Source organism: Caretta caretta, chromosome 28 (assembly GCF_965140235.1).
Source record: "Caretta caretta isolate rCarCar2 chromosome 28, rCarCar1.hap1, whole genome shotgun sequence".
Lineage (NCBI taxonomy): Eukaryota > Metazoa > Chordata > Testudines > Cheloniidae > Caretta > Caretta caretta.
In genome coordinates this window covers 13,595,044-13,608,749 of record NC_134233.1, presented here as the reverse complement: position 1 = coordinate 13,608,749, position 13,706 = coordinate 13,595,044, and the positions used below count along the sequence as shown (strand labels likewise).

The 13,706-nt window shown below is 51.3% G+C and overlaps 1 protein-coding gene across 1 annotated transcript; it reads right to left on the bottom strand.

The window, feature by feature from the left end:
* Positions 1–9,289: 9,289 nt before the first annotated feature.
* On the bottom strand, positions 9,290–13,178 carry LOC125629531 (uncharacterized). The gene has a single exon (XM_075123834.1). It carries the CDS (start codon positions 13,133–13,135, stop codon positions 12,482–12,484), a length of 654 nt encoding a protein of 217 aa, XP_074979935.1. The 5' UTR covers positions 13,136–13,178; the 3' UTR covers positions 9,290–12,481.
* Between the last annotated feature and the right edge of the window lie 528 nt (positions 13,179–13,706).

Sequence of the window (13,706 nt, the reverse complement as noted above, 5' to 3'; positions counted from 1 at the left end):
TTCCAGCCCCAGCCCAGAAGAGTCTGCATTGCTGTTGTGGCCCCTCAGTGCCAGCCCTGGGAGCCCAAGTCCATAGGGCCAGGCTTTCAGGCTCCTGCTGCAGAGTTTGCAACACAGGGAGACAGACCCTAAAGGGACAAGCCACCTCCTAGGACTCTTCCGTGAGGAATTGCTCATTGCTCTTTCCCCTCTCGAACAAGGAGCAGGAGCTCCAAGGCGGGTGGCTGGATTCTGTTGACCTGTTCTGCTAGCAGGAGTTAGAGCCCTGCACAAATCAATCTGCTGATTGAGGGGCCATTTGTTAACTTCCCGCTGGGAGCTGTTGGAAAGAAGGAACTCGGGCAGAGACAGGGATGACCTGCAGGAAACCCTAGGAACAGGCAGGTTGGGGAGGAAGTTCAGGCTGAGGATTCTGTTCATTGATTAGTCTCAGAGTTTCAGGAAAGCCAAAGCCCAGGAAGGGAATAAGTCTGCACTTCCGCGCCACGTGCAGGCGGTCTTTGGAGAAGGGCTTGAATGTCACCTATCCCCGTGGCCAAGCGATGAATGGCAAGGGGCTGAGCCAATCTTCCAATCCCATGCCAGTGTCCCAGGAATGGTTTCCGAGGAGAGGAACTTCTCCCATCCCCCTCTCTGCGCAGCATCCCCCTGCCCCATTGCGGGCGTCTCTTACTCTCTCCATCTTGTCTCCGTGGAGAGCTACGATGGCCCTCAGCTCTTCCTCTGCGGCTCTAAATCTCTGCAGGGTGGGTGTTGTCAGACCCTTCACGGCTGCCATCAGCAGGGCATGGAGCGGGGCTGAGGAAGGGTGCTCCCTGGGGGTCTGCAAAGAACAGGGACAAAGCCTGTTGGGATTGAGTATTTCCCTCGGGCAGCTGCCCTGGAACAGTCTGTCCCCGGGGGAGGCTGGCAGTGCTGAGGGAGCGTGGAGACTCCGGCTGAGCCCTTTTCTTCAAAAGCCTCCCCAGGTGCTAAGGTTTCCTCAGCCTTTGTCCCCTCTCTGCCCCCCTCTCCTGAGAAGAGACGGGAGCCTCTCGGGCAGTGCTGGGGCCCCAAGGGCCACCCCGTTTCCTCCCTCGCTAGCCCCTCCTTGCAGGAAACCCCGCTTTTGCTGAGAAAGCCTCAATGTCCTGCAAAGCCCATTCGAGTTGCTCCTTGAGTGTCGCCGAGGGGTCACTGGAGAACCTGCCCCATGTCCCATCCCACCCCGAGCGCCTGAGGAGATTGGCTCAGCAATTCTGACAGCCCACAGTGTCTGCGAGGAAGGGACTGAGAATAGGGCTCAAACGGAAACGCCCTCTTCCTTCCCCACCTCACAGCTTGTGGGGCTGCCAGAAAACAGGCAGGAATCGCCGTCAGGACAGAAAGTAACTGAGACTTAAGAAGCAAGTTTGCCTGGCTGAGGAGAAGCCCAAAGCGTGGGCCTCTGGGGCCAGAGCCCTGGGGGTGAGAACTCACTGGGCACAATGTTACTCCTGGGGGCCTGGTTCCAGGATCACCTCAACCCAGGGCTTGGGGTGCTGGAGGCCTTTGCCCTGGTGTCTCAGGGCAACCCCTGGGGATTATTGCAGCTTACCTGCATGGCGCTGGATTAGCACCGTCTGTCCTGGTTGCCAACAGCTGAGGGGTAGCTCAGTGGTTTGAGCATTCGCTAAACCCAGGGTTGTGAGTTCAATCCTTGAGGGGACCATTTCGAGATCTCGGGTAAAAATTGGGGTTTGGTCCTGCTTTGAGCAAGGGGGTGGACTGGATGACCTCTTGAGGTCCCTTCCAACCCTGATATCCTAGGATGCAGTAGAGCACGGCGGAGTGGCACACTCGCCTCCATACTCCAGACCCCCGGCGGGTCAGAAGCTCCCAGAATTGCAGCCTTTTGTATGCGCTGCAGGGTGCTCTGTCCCGAAGAGGAAGAGTTACAAAGGTGTCTAGAGGCTTTTGTAACTCGGACAGAGCCCAGATGTTGGCAGGCGAGAGGGAACCTGGGACCTCTGGAGTTTAGTGCAGGAGCCTCGACCACAGGAGCGAAAAGCCAAGAGGCTGTTAGCTAAGGCTCTCGAGCAGACTCCTTTTCTCTGTGTCTCCAAGTGGTCCTGGTGCCACGAGATGAGCCAGAACCCCACAGCCAGGACATATGTGGGTTCCCCCGACCAGGGCAGGGATGGGCCTGGTCTGGTTTTCAGCCATGCCTGTGCCATGGAAAGTGCATCAGAATCGGGCACCTGAGTCAGGCACTTCTGCCAGTCCCACAAAGCACCTCTGGACTTCTTTAGGTGCCTAAACCCCTTTGTCAAAGCGAGCCTCGTTCAAGCGACCCAGATAAAGGCTGGCTGGAGTTGATCACCCTTGACGAGTGTTTCTTTTCAGCCCCTGGGAGATATTCCTACACACAGCAAGGGATGCTTTCCATGAGCACGGCCAACCAGCATCATTACCATCGTCATATGGGAGCTGCTTGTTAATGAGGGGCTGGGAGTGCGCTCTTCTTCCTGCTCTTCTGGGCTTCCTTTTTCCCACTTCCCCTTCGTGTCAGACGGCTCCTTCTTCGTCCCTGCAGCAGAAAGAAACATTCTTAACATTTTGTTTACAGAGGATGGAAGTTGGGCCCAGAGCCCTGAAGCGAATTGCCCAGGGTCAGACTGAAGGTTGTTGGTTTTTATTATCTTTTTTGGTTTTGTTATCTTCCCTTTTAGTTCTATCCCTGGAAATTGCCCCCGACTAGTCTGCTGAAAGATAAAATCATCTAAATCTGCCTCCAAAGAACCTGACCGGCTGAAGCAGGAGGAGACCTGAGAGATGGCCACTTTCAAATCAAAAGGGAACGCTGAGACCTGCCTGTTGTCACACCCGCCCCCACCCGTCCCGAGGAGAAGGAGGCGCCGACCTGTCATGTGCGATCTAATGAGCAGGGAAAGAATCTGGGAATTACCTTCTGTAAAAACTCATCCTGTTGTTCCTCAAACACCTGTGGAAATAGCTGATTCAAGAAGTTGTTGACAGAGAGATGGTCCACGTCTCTCCGCAGCTCCTTGGGTCACCAACCGTTGTCAACCAAGCCAGTTGGCAGACTGACGGCAGGGCAAGAAAGCTGACGCCGAACACTCTTTGCTGTTGGCCTCCGTGACATCACAATCAGCTTGTGCATAAACACACACAGACCCCACCCAGAGAGACACACCCCCACTGAGCAACTCCCCACCCTCCTTCCCAGCACTTCCTGCCCACCACAGAACAGCTGTTTCGTGGAATTGAGGATGCTCCGGGAGGGTCGGTTCGGGGCGGGGACATGGCATACTTGGGGCAGTGCATGGGATTCTTCTCTCCTAAGTGCAGGGCTCAGCACTTGTCCTTGCTGAACCTCATCAGATTTCTTTTGGCCCAATCCTCTAATTGGTCTGGGTCACTCTGAACCCTATCCCGACCCTCCAGCGTATCTCCCTCTCCGCCCAGCTTAGTGTCATCTGCGAACTTGCTGAGGGTGCAATCCATCCCATCCTCCAGATCACGCACAAAGATGGTGAAGAAAACCGGCCCCCAGAGTGACCCGTGGGGAAGCGGGGGAGGGGGTGGAGGAGAGGAGGCAGACGGTGAGTGACAGGGACCCCACAGAGGGGGGTGCAGTGGAGGAGAGGGGGAAATCATCCAGGCAGCGGTGGGCAGTGTGGGCTGGGAGAAGGGGCGAGGCAGATACAGGAAGAGATGGAGCACAGGGGGGAAATGGGGCCCAGGCACCCGGGGCCTGGTCATCGTTGGCACCAGGACAGGAGAGGAGAGGAGACAGAGACAGAGACAGAGTGTGTGTGATGGCCAACATACTAGAGGAGAGACAGAGAAAAACATGGTAGGATAGCAAGCAACTCACCTCCTGGAGTCATCTGTCATGAAGCGGGACTTCATGTTTCCTCTGAATTGTGTGGGGGTGCCTCAGTTTCCCCTATGCAGTTCTTAAGGATCTAGGGGGTGGGGTAAGGGTGTATGATCATTGCAGAGCTCTGGAGGGCAGGTGTGTGCAGGGGTCTGGACACAGAGAATGGCCGACACCCTCTTTCCTGGCACCTGATGCCCTGGGCCCTTCCCCCCTGCAAGGTGAGAGCTAAAGGGTTGGAGAACAAAGGAATCGGGTGCCCTCCTGGCCGGGGACAGGGACAAAGCCCAGAGGAGGAGGGGCTGGGGGGAGTTTCAGTTGGGGGCTGGCTGGAGACATGGAGTGAAGGGCAGACGGGGTTGTCTGGCTCACTGCCCCCCAAAATGGACCCGGCTGAGGGGTCCGGTTCTCTGCACCTACAGGCTCTGTGTTCGACCATGTCCCTGTCGTCTAATAAACCTCTGTTTTCCTGGCTGGCTGAGAGTCCCGTCTGACTGCGAAGTTGGGGGGCAGGACCCTCTGGCTTCCCCAGGACCCCGCCTGGGCGGACTGGCTGTGGGAAGCGCAGGGAGGGGCAGAGGAGGCTGAAGGCTGAAGGAGGCTGAAGACGTGTTGTGCGTGTCGTGTTGCATGTGTCGTGTGACGTGTTGTGTGTGTGACTTGTGTGTCGTTTTGTGTGTGTGAGACGTGTTTATGTGTGCGTGTTGTGGTCCATGTTGAGTGTGTGTGTGCCATGTTGTATGCCGTGTTGTGTGCATGTGACGGTGTGTGCCGTGTTGTGTGCCGTTTTGTGTGCATGTTGTGTGTGTCGGTGTCATGTGTTGTGTGAGATATTTGTGTCTCGTGTTGTGTGTCATGTTGTTTGTGTGTCGGTGTCCTGTGTTGTGTGTGTGTGAGAGACGTGTTTCTGTATGTGTGACGTGTTCTCTCTGTGTGTGTCGGTGTCGTGTTTTGTGTGTGTGATGTTTTGTGTGTGATGTGTATGTTGTCTTGGGTGTCCACACAGGGTAATGCACAAAGCATTCCCCTCATGGAGGAAGAGTGACACAACGTGGCCACTCAGGAGTAACACACAAACAATCCCTCCCTCCCCGGAGCAACAGTGATGTGTGTGGCCAATTCAGGTCATGCCCAAACCATTTCAATCATGGAGAAAGAGTGACACCAGGTGGCCAATCCAGATAATGCACAAACCATTTCCCTCACAGAGCAACAGTGACACCGGGTGGCTAATCCAGGTATTGCACAGAGCATTTCCCTCATGGAGCAACAGTGACACTCGGTGGCCACTCACGGTAGTGCACAAATAATTTCCTTAACGGAGCAACAGTGACACCGGGTGGCCAGTCAGTGTAATGCACAAATCATTTCCCTCCTGGACCAACAGTGACACCGGGCGGCCCCTTGGAGTAACACACAAATCATTTCCTCACGGAGCACCCGTTGCACAAACTGAGTTTAATAATAATAATAATAATAATAAAGAAAAAATAGTTTCACTAGAAAAGGTAGATTTTCAGTGATTATAAGGGATAGCAAACAGAAGAAGGCAGATTACGAAGCAAATACAAATAGACACACATACTAAGCCTAAGATCTTAAAGAGACTGGATTCAAGAAGTCATTTCCCATCCTAAATGTCTTTTGGCAACTTGAAGAGTTTCTGTACCTTAGACTTCCCGTTGTTTCTCTTTACAGACTAGACTCCTGTCTTAGTCTGGACTCCCCCCTTCTCGTTTCCTTTGTCTCTTCAGGTACTTTCAGCAGCCTTTCTATTGCCCTGCATGATTTTCATCCGCTCCGACTTCTCCATGGCTCCCGAGACCTCACCTGTGGGAATGCACACCTACCCGGGTCCTACAAAGGGAGACGGCACCAGGAGAGCAGAGGAGAGAGAGCGAGTTGGCGAACACACGAGAAGACGGCGAGTGCGGACGAGGAACTGGAAGCGCCGACCTGGCAGCCGGGTCTGCAGCGGGCAGAGAGCGGAGGCCTGGTTCCGCCTCCGTGGAAAGAGGCCCAAGCTGCTCAGGCCCCTCCTGCCGCGTTCCCCTCCGGCGAGAGCTCCGGCACCATTCCTCGCCAGAGCCGCTGCGAGAGCCGAGCCGGAGCCCTCGCTCCCCAGCGCTCGCCGGGGGCTGGGAATCTCGCCCTCGGCCCTGCCGCCCTCTTCCCTCCCGCCCACACCGGCCCCACGCGCCGCCCAGAGACCGAGTTCCCCCGACCGTCCCCGCTCCGCTCTCGCCCCCGCGGGGGGTCGTCTCCGGGGTGGGATTTCGGTGTCGTGTCCTCTGCCGTCTTGTGTGTCGTGTGACGTGTCGTATGTCGTGTCGTGGGTGTGTGAGACGTCGTGTGTGTCAGTGCCGTGTGTGAGAGCCGCCGTGTGCTGTGCGTGTGTGCGTGAGTGTGTGTCGGCGTGTGTGAGAGACGTGATTGTGTGTGTGAGACGTTGTTTGTCATGTGGTGTCGTGTGTGTGTGAGACGTGGTTGTGTGTTTTCTTGAGTGTTTTGTTGAGTGTGTGATATGTTGTGTGTCCGTGTTGCTGTGATTTTTGTGTGTGTGACAGGTTGTGTGTCATGTTGTGCATGTGCGCGTGCGACGTGCAGTGTAGCCGTGACATGCTGTATACGTGTGACGCGCAACGTGCCTGCGATGCGCACTGTGTTGTGTGTGCAACATGTGACATGCTGTCTACAACGTGCAACAGGCTGTGTGTGATGTGTTGTGCGTGTGACATGTAAAGTGTGACGTGCAACATGCTGTGTGTTCCACATGCAACGTGTCAGTGTCATATGTGTGTCTCAATGTCGTGTGCCATTTTGTGTCGTGTGCCATTTTGTGTCACGTGTCATGTTGTGTGCATCGTGTCTGTGACATGTCGTGTGTGTGCGTGCGACGTGTTGTGCACGTGCATGTGCATAGTCAGACAAGTGCGTGACGTGATATGTGCGACATGCGACAAACTGTGTGTGCGAAGTTGTGTGTATGCGACGTACGTGCAACATGCTGTGTGTCTTTGAGTGTGTGTGAGACGTGTTGTGAGATGTGTTGTGGGTCATGTTGAGTGTGAGACGTGTTATGGGTCGTGTTGAGTGTGTGAGTGTGTGAGTGTGACGTGTTGTGGGTTGTGTTGTGTTGAGTGTGTTTTTGTGACATGTTGTGGGTCGTGTTGTGTTGAGTGTGACATGTTGTGGGTCGTATTGTGTTGAGTGTGTGTGTGTGACATGTTGTGGGTCGTGTGTGTGATGTTTTGTGTGTGATGCTTTCTGTGTCGTGTTGTGTGTGTTTGCATCGTGTGTATTTTTGTGTGTCGTGTTGTGTGCCGTTTTGTGTCATCGTGTGTGTGTGACGTGTGTGCGTCCACGCCTTCGACGTATTGTGCGTGTCCGTGTGGGAAGTGCGAAGTGGGATGGGTCAACCTGCCGCCCCCTTCCCCAACACTTTAGCCCCCTGTCGTAAACATGACCCTACCCCCACCCCAGGGTGCTACTGACACTGAAACGACCTAAAAGACCCCCGACTGATCACTATTGGCTGCACCCCATTGCCACCCGCACTTCTATGCTGCTGCTGGCCAAACCCTCCCCCCAAAATCTAAACCCCACCCCCTACCCGGAACCCAACTGGAACCCTGACCCCATAACCTGCCCCCCAACTCGAAACCCCTGAACCAAAACTGTAGCCCAACCCTCACCCCAACCCGAACCTCCAGCTCTGAACCCAGCCCCCCGAAGCCTGACACCCCTTTAAGCCAGAGCCCACTTCCCCATTCCCACCCTGGGCAACAACAGTGCAAACCACACCCTCCTGCCCCCCGCCCAGGGATCCTGCTTCTTACCACCCCTTCTTTGGAAATGAACCTTTTCTTCACTTGCATCCCACACACCTTCATTCTCCTTTGAGGGCTTATTTAGTGACAGGGGTCTACACAAGGCAACTCTTTGCTGTTACAGCATAACAGGACACAGAGAAGTGAAAACAGTGCAAACAACATTCCACGAGTTTTCAGGAGGTTTAAACACCCAATACATTTGAACATTTAACATTCGCTTTGATCTCTACTAACACACACATCCATGGTTGGTAGGCTCTGTTTGCTGCGGTGGATCCACTGGGGGTTGATGTCATGGGGGTTGAGTGAAAACCCACTAAATTGACAGCAGAGCGCTCTCCAGTCGCCGTTGGGACTGCGCCAGGAACGGCAGGAAAAAGGTAAATTGACCGAAGAGCGTCTCCCATCGACCCAGCCCAGTGTAGACAGAGCAGTAAGTCGACCGAAGCGACGTCAAATCCAGCTCTGTTATTCACGCAGCGGGAGCAGCGTAACTTAGGACGACTTCCTGCGGTAGGATAGAGTCATAAATAGAAAGGGAAGGCTAACCACCTTTAAATCCCTCCTGGCCAGAGGAACTGGGATTGTTTACTCTACAGAAGAGAAGAATGAGGGGGGATGTCATAGCTGCTTTGAACTAAATGAAGGTGGATCCAAAGAGGACGGATCTAGACTATTCTCAGTGACAGCAGATGACAGGACAAGGAGTAATGGTCAAGTTGCAGTGGGGGAGATTTAGCTTGGATATTAGGAGAAACTTTTTCACTAGGAGGGTGGTGAAACACTGGAATGGGTTACCTTGGGAGGTGGTGGAATCTGCTTCCTTAGAAGTTTTTAAGATCAGGCTTGAGAAAGCCCTGGCTGGGATGATTTAGTTGGGGATTGGTCCTCCTCTGGGCAGGGGGTTGGACTAGATACCTCCTGAGGTCCCTTCCAACACCGATATCCTAGGATTCTATGATCATTTGGCCAACAACATGCAGCAAAGCACCCAACTCAGTTGCATGAATGCTCTATAAACCACTCCTCAATTATACAGAGACACCAGCATATCTCCCCAGCTCTCAGCCTTGCACCTCAGAAATGTACCATCTTACACGGCTCACGGCCTTCTCTTGAAAAGTGTAAGCTCATTAATTAGTTCGCCACTTCATCAAAAATAAAGGGGACATGCACCAGCCTTTGTCATGTGAGCAACTTTCCCAAGCACTTTGGACAAACTCAGGAGTAAGTATAAAATAGTAAAATAACTTTATTAACTCCAGAAAGTTAGATTTTAACTGAGTATAAGTATTGGTCACAGAGGTCAAAAGTGTTTACATAACAAATGAAAACAGACTCCCAGTCTAAACTCTAATTTGAATATACTAAGCAAGAATTGGATCAAACAGCTTTTCTCACTCACTGGTTGCTCCAGGCCATGCTGAGTTCTTAATACACAGACTGAATTCCCTCTCAGCCTGGGACCAATCTCCGCAGTTCAAATTCTGAGTCTTCCAGACAATCTTCCAGGTGTTGAGATTGGGGAAGAGACAGGCCACGTGGGGGTGTCTTTGACTCTCATACATATTTTTTCTCCAGCTGCTAGGTAGATTCTTGCCGTGATGCTGGGGTTAGTTAGCCCCCAATATGGAGCAGCAGTTTGCCTCCTGCACCTTGTGGTAGGCATGTCACAGCTCCTTCACTTTCACCCCGCACGGCAGTGTGTCCCTGTCATGGCCCCTTTCTATCATGCATCACGAAATCTGCGTGCGCACCTCGGGAGTTACACCGCAGAAAGCTGCTTTCCTGTGCAGAAACTTGCCCATGTAGACAAGGCCGTAGAGGACTTCCATAAGAACGTACGACAGGTCATAGACTGGGTCAGACCAATGGTCCGTCAAGCCCAGTGTGCTACCTGAGAGCGACCAGTGCCAGATGCATTGGAGGGAAAGAACAGAACAGGCTTGTTGACCTGCAAGGTGAGGGTCTTTCACCTTTATATTTAACTTCATTGTTGTCGATTCCTACTTATCCTATATCTAACTACCCCTCCTCTGACGTCTCTAGGCAAATCAGGTGTGAACCACTCCTTTGACACAGACGTGTCCCAATCCAGCTGAACTGAGGCAGAATTTGGGCCAATGTCAGTTTGGAAAAGGCCTGCTTCACCCAGCAGGTTTCTCAAAGTATCCGTTGCTGTGAACCGCATGTCGTGTGGATGTGCGAACTCCAAAGATAGCAAACATGAAAAAAAAAAAACGCAAAGCCGGTTCTGAGGTTTCCAGAGCCAGGCCTGAGGGTTAAAGAGCTGTGCTCAAAAGGACAAGGGGGCTCAGCAGCTATAAAAAGAACTCGTTGCAAAAACAAAACAAAAATTACATGGAAAAAAAACAACCAAACAACAACCACCCAGAAAAGCTCCTATCACTCGCCCATCACCATTGTAGATCTTGACATCTCCTGCCTAATGTGACATCTTTGCTTTGCGAACAAGAGCCCTGGGGAACTCTCTGGCTCTTTCCCTCTCACTGGGAAAAAGGTTCCACAACTTATCTCAAGTAATTTTCCTCCCAACAGAAGATTTATTTTAAAATTTATCCAAATAAATTCCATTTGAAATAGAAATCATTCCAGTCTATACTGGGTCTCTATTCTCGTACATGCTATTTCTCTCACCTTTTCCCCCAAACCTGATTCCTTTGGAGTCAGGTTTTTATTGCAGGATTAGCCACCATTTGCTATTTTGTGGGAGGGGGCTAGAAGAAAACCTGAATTATACTGTAACACTGAAAGTGATCACAGAATCAGCCTCTTACCTTACACTTATAAACTTCATGTGCAATTTCCTTGTTGCTGGTAACAATTTCTTCAAAGATTACAAACTATAAACCTTTAGGGCAGTTTTCTCTTAATTCCCATTTTCACCCAGTGAGCTCTGTGTGAAGTCACATTCGACCATAACCTAGGAGCCTTCCATTTCTGAGGGTTCATTTCTCCCTGCGTCTTCTCCCAGAAGTGTGGGTGGAAGGGGTCTCACACTACGTGGGAAGGCTGCATCATGAGAAAAACCACCTGTGCTCTACTATCACACTTTCTAATCTTTCAGAGTAGCAGGAGGCGGAAAAGTGAGACACATGCATTAGACTCAAGAGCAAAACTAAGAGACCAAACCACAGACTCTGGACTCAGCATTCATGTATCCTGCAGTCTGAACTTGGAATCTGTTACATTCCCTCATTGGCTACCATCATTTAACCAACACGGAAGTGCTTCTTGTCCAGCAAGACAGCCAGTTTGGGACCCATAGGCATGGCATGGCTCTGAAGGAATCAGCTGTTTCTCTCTGTGCTTCAGGAAACTTGGGATCCAAATGGTAAAAGACAGTTGTTCCCAGTTTCATCATGGCATCCTTTAGAAGTGTGAGCAATTCTAAAAACAGTTTACCTTGGCCACAGGTCACCATAGCGTCCATCTCTGGGGTGAAAATCAACCACTCGTAGCTCTCATTTCTACCTGAGTTCTTGTCAAATCTTTGACCTTAGTTGTAGCAATTTTACACGGCTCTGGCGTAGAATTCTTCACCAACCACACAACATACCAGTAGCGATACTGAGGTAGAACTCCCCCAAATATGCCCTTTTGTTTCTTTAATCTGGTGGCACAGATTTAAATAAGGGACTAAATTCAGGTGCGGCTTAGAATCCCTCTAAGACACCAAATGTCAGGTATCTACTCAAAATGGGTGTCTTTCTGCAGCTCTATCACATTCCTCATGGATGTCATTTCCTACACATTTACAGCATCTCCCAGGAGTGAGCTGAACAGAAATGTCACTTCCATTTTTCCCATCTCTACCTAGGAAGGGATTGCATTTCCCAAATAAGAGGCAACATGCACCTGATTAGGAAGGGAAGATCTTCAGGAGCAACCTCCTGCAGGGCATGGGCCACAACTGCTTTGGGAGGCAAATGAATGGGTCTTTTGCTTAGTTCCAAATCATTTACTAGAGAATCCTCTTCCCAGCCCCTTCGGGAAATACTGACCTTACCAATTGAAGAACAGGGGGATAGAGATGGTGATGGAGAATCCCTCTGATTTACCCTATGTTCTTCTGTTGTTACAGAGGGGAAAAGACATTTTTCCCTATCCCTTCCCTATTCCTGCTCTTTGTTATACTTCAATATATTTTAAGGGAGGAAAACGGGACTAAAAATATCTGCCTTCAGGAAAACCTGAAGCAACAGCGCTCTGATGAACAACTGGGAATGAAACAATATGATCCTGGTGGGGGAACTTGATGACTAACAATGGTTTTTAAATGGGGGAACAGTATAACTGTGATGCTCAGGCTTTGTTTAGACTAGGACATGTGATGGAGTTTAGGTCAGGTCAAGGGGGGGAAAGCTAATGCCAACCACTGCACCTCGGCTGCATCTGCACGACAACTGTAATTGTCTTTTAACACCAAGATCACTAACTTGAGCAGCCAACGCCATGTACAGTCCTAGTGGATGTAAGGCACGGGTAGTTTTTGCCTCAGTGTAGCTTGTTGGGAACAAACCTCTCTCCCCCACCTGGAGCTGATGAACATTCCTGGCTGGAGGGACACACGCTCCTTTGACCCAAAAGGAAAGGAGTTGATAGAAAACATCACAGGACTGACCCCAAAGAAGGGTGAGCTGCAAAAGGCAGGAGCAGGCAACTCATCTGGGGGAGCTGAGTAACCACGGTGAAGATGGGGCACAGATCCCTAAGTGGGAATTAGCAAATGTGATTTAAAAGAAAAAAATACCTTTGGCCAGCCCTAGTCAAGGCATTTGTTAGAGATCACTCCCATGTGGATTTTCTGATGTCTAATAAGGGTTGAGCGCTGATTGAAGCTTCTCCCACACTCAGAGCACGTGTAGGGCCTCTCTCCTGTGTGGATTCGCTGATGTGTGATAAGGGCTGAGCTTTGATTGAAGTGTTTGCCACACTCACGACATCCATAAGGTTTCTCACCCGTGTGGATTTTCTGATGTGTAATAAGGTGTGAGCTCCGCTTGAAGTGTTTCCCACACTCAGGGCAGCCATAAGGTTTCTCACCCGTGTGGATTTTCTGATGTGTAATAAGGTGTGAGCTCCGCTTGAAGTGTTTGCCACACTCAGGGCATCCATAAGGTTTCTCACCCGTGTGGATTCTCTGATGTGTGAGAAGGTCCGAGCTCCCTTTGAAGCTTTTCCCACACTCGAGGCATGTGTAGCGTGTTCCTTCCAAGTTCATTCTCTCACGTGTAATAAGGTCTGACTGGCTACCGAAGTTTTCCTCTGGCCTCTGCTGACTCTCACAGGCTTTTGTTTTTTCTGGGCGTGCACAGCTCCCAGAATCATTCCCTTTGGACCTTCCTGACAACATCCCATGGGCTTCTACTCGCTCAGCATCTTCCTGCTGGGGTTCCTCCTCATTTTCACTCACCATCCCAACACCTGACGGGAGACCGAGAGAATCCAGACGTAAGTCTCTGCCTGCGCCAGAGAGAAAGGAAATCTCAGAGAGAAGAATGGAAAAAGGGATGAAGGAACGAAAACGTGTACAGGACAGATCAAACCTATCAGGAGCTGATTTTCCCTTAAACCTTCCCCAGAGGAGAGAAAGGAAGGGATCAGTTCTGGGTCCGTATCTCAGAAGAAATCTCAGGGGACAGCAAGATTGGGGAGGGACCTGCTGCCAGTTGTCAGTCAGGATAGGTGGGAAGCCATGAGTGACCTCTGCCTAACGATTCCACATCTGCAGGGAACAATCCTGAACTTGGAGAGCTCACAAGGTCTTTGTAGGGCATCCCAAATGTTTCCTGTATTCACCGACAGTTTTGGGGTTGGTTTAACCAATGCCTCACCTATGCAGGCAGCTCTCGGGAGCACTTTTTTCTTAGAGCCATGAAGGTCTGGGACCCACGACTCCTCCCCTCGTTCCAGCTGCGAGATCACATCAGTTCTGGAAACTGGAAACCCTGCTCAAGGCAAAGAAAACAAGGGAGGTCAGTGGAATT